Genomic DNA, 8,314 nt, shown 5'->3' with positions numbered 1-8,314 from the left:
GGAGGGAGGGAGGAAGGAAGGAAGAAAGGAGGGAGGGAAGGGGGAGGGAGGGAGGGAAGGGGGAGGGAGGAAGGGAGGGAGGGAGGGAAGGAAGGAAGGAAGGAGAGGCAGAATGATGGAGGGTGCGCTATGAGTGGAGACATTGAACATGGAAGATTAGGGGGCAGTGATCTGGCTTCGTGGTAGGACATGGCTGCCACTGAGCCTCATGACCTTGATCTCTGGGACCCACTGGTGGAAGGTGACTAGACTCGGCAGAGGCCTCTGCCCACCACGGGCGGTCATGGCACACGCATGCTGCCCACATCCATCTAAGATTTAAGAAGGAAACAGCCCAGAAAGGCAGAAGAGGAAGATCTGAGTGTGCAAGGAGCCGTGCTATGAATGTCAGCGAGAGGCAGCAGAGCCAGCTCACCTGGGGCAGTTTATTACCAGCTCCCAGGTGTGGCAGCGTGTGCTCCAATCCCGGTTCCTAGGAGGTAGTGGCACTAGTGTCGGGAGCCCAGTGCCAGCTCCACTATACTCCGAGTCTGAGGCCAGCTGGGGGCAGAAAGGACAGTCTCAAGACGAAGGTGCTGGAGAGGCGACTCAGCGCTTAAGAGCATGGGCTGCTCTTCCAGAGGACCCGGGTTCAATTCCCAGCACCCACACGGCAGCTTATACCTGCCTGCAATTCCAGTTCCAGGGAATCTAAGACCCTCACACAGACTTACATGTAGGCAAAACACCAACGCACATAATAATAAATTATTTAAAAAACTGAAGACAAGTCAGGTGTGTTGGCACACACCTGTAATCCCAGTATTCTGGGAGGCAGAGGCAGGTGGATCTCTGTGAGTTCAAGGCCAGCCTGGTGTACAGAGTGAGTCCAGGACAGCCAGGGCTACGCAGAGAAACTGTCTAGAAAAACAAACAAATAAACAAACTGAAGAAGGAAAGGAAGGAAGGAAATGTGGAGGAAGGGGTAGGAAGAGAAGGATGGATGGGGAGAGACAGAAGAGTCTCTACATTCGGAACTGCCTGTGTCAAATAGTGTCCAAACCTAGCGAGGCTCTCTTGATTTTCATTTGAAGAAACGGGAGTCTTTGCTCTCTGGACTGGATAGCTTCTCCCTAAATCATCCGCTCTGGCAGCATAACTACTCCATGAGGCTGCTATCTGCTCATTAGCCCACACTCACACAGCCAACTGGAAATTACTTTGGATCCTTTGTTTTCCCTAATGCCTAATCAATAATCATGGCTGATGATATTAACCTCTCCCTCCATTTCTGTCTGTCTGTCCCTCTGTCTCTCTTCTGTTCCTGTCTCTGTCTCTTTCTCCCTCTCTGTCTCTCTGTCTCTATCTCTCTGTCTCTGTCCCTCTCTGTATGTTTCTGTTCCTCTGTCTCTGTCTCTCTTCCCCTGTCTCTGTCTGTCCCTCTCTCTCTCTCTGTCTCTTGTCTGTCCCTCTGTCTCTCTTCTGTTCCTGTCTCTGTCTTTTTCTCCCCCTCTGTCTCTGTCTCTCTGTCTCTATCTCTCTGTCTCTCTCCCCCTGTCTCTCTCTCTGTCTCTCTGTTTCTGTTCCTCTGTCTCTCTCATTTATCCACTCACGCTGTCACTGTGCCAACAGTGTGGCCTTTCAGAAATTCGAGTCTCGCTTGATTCTTCCCGTGACCGTAAAAATCATCAGCTTCCCACTCACTCTGCTAGGGGAAAGCATGGGGACTTCCGGGGAGGCCTGGTGACAGTTGCTGTTGTCAACTAGAAGTGACAGGAGCTGGCCCCTTGAGTGTGTTTGGGGTTGAGGGAAGAATAATACACCTAAGGGCAAGCTAGCTGTGCACAAGCACGGGAGTGTGTGTTCAGGGCCTGCTGCCCCTCTAGGCCCCCCCACACACACACACACAGTGCCCTCCTTGCCTGCCCAGCACACACTCCCAAGAACTCCTGGGTGGTTTGACTGCTTCGATACTTGGCATAGGACCCCTGTCTTGCTGGTCCACCTGAGAAATGCCCAGCCATCTGGAGAGCTGCACTATCAATGCGGGCAATGGTAGCTTCTTCCCTAAAGCCTTTTCACGTCTCCACCGTGGAGCAAGGACTGTCTGTCTGCTCAGCATCGTCTACTGGTTACGCGCTGGCTTGCCCCAAGGGTAGGCACTGGTGTGTCCTGTGTGCAGGGCTCACTGAGTGCCGTGCGTGCCATGCAGCAGTAGCCAGGGGTTTGCTCTGGACCAAACGCTGGGTATAGACTGCCCTAGCCCTGGAGTTTCTGAGGAGACATCACACCTGCTGAGAAGGAAGCCGGTGAGGCTGGAGACACAGTTACTCTTCCCCTGAGGCCAGCGGTCCTCACACACAGATGTCGCAGCCAGGACTGCTAACGCAGCAACTTCATGCAGTAAGGACAATGTGTTACACAAATGTTTCAGATTCAGTTTTTTATGTGTGAGCTGCATGGCTGCTGGCAGAGGCCAGAAAAGGGTGTCAGATCCCCTGGCGCTGAAGTTACAGGTGGCTGTGAACTGTCTGATGGGGTGCTGGGACCAAAGTCAGGTCCTCCAGAAGAGCAGCGAGCACTGCTAAGTGCTGACCAGGCTCCCAGCCACCATCTGCCATGTTCTTACAGAGCACATTAAATTTTCTTGGTTCATAATGACAAAACGATACAAGGCATCACAAAAATAGTACTCAAAAATGGTACTTTGGTTTTAAATTTTTTTTAGTTACCAATTATTATTTAGAGAGCGTGTGGGCCTCCACACAAATGTGAATGCTGAGCTGTACATGAGGAAATAAAGGGAAATTTGTACCATGTACATCTGAGGCCTGGAGTTGAGGGAGTCAGGCTTGGGGACAGGTGCCCTACCTGCTGAGCCATACGGCTAGCCAGGATGCTTCTTCGGAATAAGCTGCTCTGGGTTGGCAGTGTGAGGGACCTTAATGGTCTCTGGAAGTCTTGTTCCTAAACTCAAGCCTTTTGGAATCCTTGTGCCATCACTTCATCCACCTTCAGGAGAAGTCATGTCTCAAATGTATCAGTGTTGAGCAATTTCAAATTATCCAAAAACATGTGTGATGGTAAGCCATCAAATTTTTTATACATAAATTGTGCTGTTGTGAGTTGATGTTAAGCCTCAGAGAATACACATTTTACTGGCAAAAAATTTTAGGTCTTCATAATAGAGCCAGAGTCTTAATAACAAGGATTTCACTCCAGTGACATCGAGATTTTACACTGTATTTTAACACATCACACAAAGCTGCAATTATATTTGTATTCTGAGTTACAGTTTGTCAGGTGGCTTATTAGACTCTCCTAAATGCATGTCTGAGTAAATTTTGGTTTATTAAACAATTATAAGTTGTCAGTCACTCTAAATTGATTTAGTTGAGAAGCTATAATAATAAATCCCGGCGTAACTGACTGGAGGCTGCTGTCACCCCTAAGTCTGCCCACGTCCACTTTCAGGGGAGTCAGTGATAGGAACAGAGACGACAGAGGGGGAGGCACACAAGAGTGAGTTTGGGGAAGTTTTAAATTATACCCCAGTGAAGAAAAACAAGTGAAAATGGAAAAAAAGTTATTCAGAAAAGTCAGTTTCGTAGTGGCGTGTGTGTCCATCGGAGCATAGCACTTGTGCCCGTGAGGGAGGCGCTGTTGGTCGCTCTGTCTCGGCGTGCATGTGCAGGCCCCGGGCAGCCATCTGTCCTCATGAGCCACTGAGACAGGCATGCTGTTGCCTCTGCACCGCCAGCTCCAGGCCAGCTGTGAGCCTCTGTGAGTTCTGCCTCCACCTCACACTAGGCGGCCTGGCATGCCCGGTGAGCGCGACTCATCCAGCCTGTGGGACACAGCCTGTGTGGGACACAGGCTCAGGCCCCGTGATGGCCATGTCCCCGTACCTGAGCATGACTTGGCGACCAGAGCACCCCAGCCTCCTGCCCCAGGCAGGCTTCAGTGAGACATCCCTTCTGCTTCTGACTGGCTTGGACATGCCACTCAGCGACCACTGGAAGCGGTTCTCACGTCCCTGAGAACATTCCGGAACTTCCGTGTGATGTCCCAAGGGGACGGGAGCCCACGGCTGCACGAGTGACTCGGAGTGAGGCAGGGCACAGACCCCTCTGTGGCCACCTACAGCTGGTGCTGTGGGGGTGGTGCACAGGGGTCTCGAGAGAAACTCTCTTTTGAATGTGTGTGTAATGCCTGTATGTTGAATATACTAGAAGAAAGTTAGCACCGTGAACCTATGGCTCCTTTAGATGCTATTACTGGATGCTGGTAAAAAACTGACCATTTAAATTCTATTTGAGAAAATATTAAGCAAATGCAAGCGATCTGCAGGAAAAAGCACACACAGAGTGCTTGCAAACTGCTGAAGCTAGACAGTGAGCTGTGAACACCGAGCACGGGGACTATTCGCACACGGAGTGTGGTCTCAGTCTGTGACTCAAGCAGTCCATACACAAGGGAATGTGTGCAGCGCGCTGAGGGGTGAGTTTGGGCTATCTGGGGCTGCTCTGCTGTGGGTGACAGAATGGAATTCAGAAATATCACCAAGTAAACACAGTGGAGGCTGTCTGCATGTGAGGCCAAGAAACAGGCAGCAGCAAACTCATTTGGCACAAGGTGTAGCTTAAAAAAAGAAAAGAAAAGAAAACCACGCTTACCTTCCTTTCTTCATGGTATTCCTGCCAAGCAGAGGGCCCAGGACTGGATCCACTGTTTCCTTGAGGTTTTCAACTAGGATGACGTCGCCAAAGGCCAGGGCTGTTTCAATGGCATTTAAAAACCTTAAAGTACAGTCGGAATCGAGACAGTAAGACAGGGTAGAGAAGCCCAGGAAAACGTTCAAAATCCTATGATGAAATTGTATTCTACGTAGCTACCTTACACACATTTTATGGCAGATATAAAGGAAACTTATGAAAGAGTGCGCGTGCCCTCGCCTAAGCTGTGTGTGGTGATACACCACAAGTTAGAGCCACATTCGAGAGGAATTTGATAGTCAAATATAAATTAATTTATAATTTATAATTGCTCCTGATATAATCAGTGTTTGAAATAGACCACAATGGGTCTAAGTATTATAAGTTTAAATTCACTCCACTTTCCCATGTAGAATAAATGAAACTAGGGCTGGAGAGACAGTTCAGTGGTTTAGGGCACTGGCTGCTCTTCCAGAAGTCCAAAGATCAGTTCCCAGCACCCACATGGTGGCTCACAACCATCTATTCCTGGATCTGAAGCCCTCTCCTGGCCTGCAGTGTCCTTGAGAGCACTCGCATATGTAAAATGCAGAAATAAACCTAAAAATAAAAGACCTAAATGAAAGCAAATGACTGTGGTTTTACAAAATTTCTATTTTTAAACCTTTTGCATGCTTGTGTGTGTGTGTGTGTGTGTGTGTGTGTGTAGAGCCAACTTTGAGTACTGTTTCTCAGGAGTCTTTGTGACAGGGTCTCTCCCTGACTTGAGGCTTGCTGGCCAGCAGCCCCGACACATACATGCCTCAGCTCGGCAGTGCTGGGGTTACACTCCATATCTAGCTTTCTCCGGGTGCTAGAGCCTGAACTCACATCCTCACGCTTTCGAGGCAAACACTACTGATGGAGCCACCTCCACAGTCCTTGGTGTTTATACCTTTAAGTCCCATAAGGTATTACAATGTCATCTTATTTCCTGCCTACTCTCCGACAAGAATCTCTAACCAAAGTGATTTTTCAGATTCGCAAGGTCTGTGTCTCACACCAGCAGACACCCCTTAGCTCACTGTGTACGGAAGGCCAGGCAGCGTCAGTGCGTCCAAGACCTATCAACACTGACTGGAGGCCAACTCTGAGCTTCCTGCTGCTGAGAACTCAGCTGCTCCAGGCACAGGGATGTGGCATGCAAGCAGACTTAGCATCCGGAAGGTCAGACATCCAATGTGGGACCCTGTAGCCATGTTAGCCCCCTCCCTAGGTCAACAATACATTCAGGGCTGTGACCGTAATGATTATGAACCTACGGGGCTTATTATTTTTTTATTTACTTTTTTATTTATTACAATTTATTTACTTTGTATCCCAGATGTAGCCCTCTCCCTTGTCCCCTCCCAATCCTACCTTCCCTCCCTAATCTCCTCCTATGCCTTCTCTAAGTCCACTGATAGGGGGGTTCTCCTCCTCTTCCTTTTGATCCTAGTCTATCAGGTCTCATCAGGAGTGGTTGTATTGTCTTCCTCTGTGGACTGGTAAGGTTGCATCCCCCTCAGGGAGAGGTGATCAAAGAGCCAGCCACTGCGTTCATGTCAGAGACAGTCCCTGTTTCCCTTGCTAGGAAACCACTTGGAGACTGAGCTGCCATGGGCTACATCTATGCAGGGGTTCTAGGTAATCTCCATGCATGTCCTTGGTTGGAGTATCAGTCTCAGAAAGGACCCCTGTGCCCAGATTTTAAATCTCAGATGCAATGTTTTTTATTTCCCTTTCAACTAATTAGATAGTGCCTTACATGAATGTCTTGCAACAAAATTACTTTACAAGAAATATGAGCTAGGAAATCTACAAGTGGGACCAAACTGCAATGCTATAAAGCGATGGAAAGGCCAGGCTTTACCCAGCTCATACCCACTTCTGAGCGGGCAACACACACATACCCTTTCTGGCCCAAGTGTGTGACTCTCAGGTCAGGCCCGTACTTATTCTTGATCCACTTGAGGCCCTGCTGCTGGGGGTCTATGAGCAGCGGCCAGCGCTCACAGTGCGTCAGGATGGCGGCGTTTTCAGCTGACATCCTGTCGTTGGGTAGCCCCTCGTTATTCCAGGACGCAATTGTGGCCTCATCTGTCAACATGGCAATCACATCCAGGCCTTCTGCTATGGGGATGGAAACCTTTGAAATCAAAGTGGAAGGGATCAACTAGCAGCGTGGCAGAGGAAAACGGCTGACTGTGCCAGACAAGAAAATGAGCCCAGAGCCAAGAGAAAATGAAGTCAAAGAAACACAGGCAAACTCGCTGCACACTGCTCAAAGCCAAACGAAACTTGCACTGTGAAATTGATCGTGCACAGGCCTTTCAGAATCCTGTCAGCTGTGGGTCCAGGATCTAGATTATTGACTGTGTCCACTTCGCCTCCCTTTCTGGAGTGGGTTCATCAAGTCTGCAGTTTGCTGAGCCCTGGCCACCTTTAGCAAAACGAGCAAGATGACCACCTTTCAGGGACAAAGCCTCGTGCTTCCCATCCTGGCCCCCGAACCCATTTCCAGTTCTGAATCTTTCTGATAGCTCTTCCTACATTTCCTTTAGAATCTTAGCCTTGCACCCCATCCTCTTGTTTTAGCCAAAGCCTGGCTTGCCCCTGGCCCAGCAGCTCTCAAACCCAGGCTGTCTACCACAGTTGTGGGAAGCTGCTTCTGATGTGACTATTCTGGCTTGACTCTAACTCAGCCATTTTAGAGGTTGTCGCCATTTTCTTTACTAACCGAGCTTATAGTTTCTATTTCTCTGCCAGCTAGGACTTTTCCATATATTAGATGACAGGCTGTTGCCGTGGGAAACTCTAGAAGTCTGATACATGGGATTCTGCTTTCTGGCCTCGGCAGATACAAGTTTCATCTAAAGTCCCGGGACTGTCCTTGGCGGTCCATGGGAGACGGGTGCTCTGTTCCTGAGTCCAGATAGTAAGTTTCGTTCAAGCCTGGAGCCGGATAGTAATTTTTGGATAGCCTTGAGTGAATCCTCCGACACCTTGCCAAATGTTACTGACACTGTGAGGAGACTCTTGTGATTCTTTTCTATTTAAGTGTACGCTTTGCCTTCATTAAGCGAGACTTGATCAGGGATCTGTCTGTCTCCATGAGTCTCTTGTGCTCCCCCCCATTCTCACCCCCTCTCTTAGGGCCTTGTTCGACTGATCTGCGGGATGGGTCACACAGTCGAGTGGGATTTTAAGGGCTCTCTGTCACCAGACTCCCTTCCTTTAGCCCCAATGATTTGGCTTCAACTGCTATTAACCCAGCTAAGCAGATTTCTCCTGTGCAGCTTCACCCACCACCTGCGGGGGCTGGAGAAGCATGGGCCAGGAGCTAACTTCATTAAGGGTTTTCCTAAGTGGAGACATACTCGGAGCACTCTGGACTGAGGAAGGGGAGGGGCAGCCATTGCTCTCCACCTTCAGCTGAAACATTTAAGAAGAAAATGGACGTTTGTCTTTGAAAGCTCTAACTAGATGATATGTTCCCAGGCAATTTAAGGGATAAACAATGAACTATAGACTTGTGGAAAGGCATTTGCGGGTTCCTTCAGCTATCCAGGAGAACATGATGGCATGGGCCAGCATGGCAG

The 8,314-nt window shown here is 49.2% G+C and overlaps 1 protein-coding gene across 2 annotated transcripts in view; it reads right to left on the bottom strand.

The window, feature by feature from the left end:
• Dnah11 (dynein axonemal heavy chain 11) overlaps window positions 1-8,314 on the bottom strand; it is a 260,465-nt gene that overhangs the window by 62,424 nt on the left and 189,727 nt on the right. Inside the window, exons 64-65 of one of the 2 annotated variants that reach the window (XM_055607564.1) lie at window positions 6,626-6,861; window positions 4,656-4,778 (exon numbers count right to left, since the gene is read on the bottom strand). In XM_055607564.1, coding sequence (XP_055463539.1) covers window positions 4,656-4,778; window positions 6,626-6,861 — 359 coding nt within the window. The remainder of the gene's footprint in view (window positions 1-4,655; window positions 4,779-6,625; window positions 6,862-8,314) is intronic. The other variant, XM_055607563.1, reaches the window with a different exon arrangement.

Source organism: Psammomys obesus, unplaced genomic scaffold (genome assembly GCF_907164565.1).
Source record: "Psammomys obesus unplaced genomic scaffold, mPsaObe1.curated_primary_1811, whole genome shotgun sequence".
NCBI lineage: Eukaryota > Metazoa > Chordata > Mammalia > Rodentia > Muridae > Psammomys > Psammomys obesus.
The sequence above is the reverse complement of the archived record's forward strand: the minus strand, read 5'-3'. Positions and strand labels throughout refer to the sequence as shown.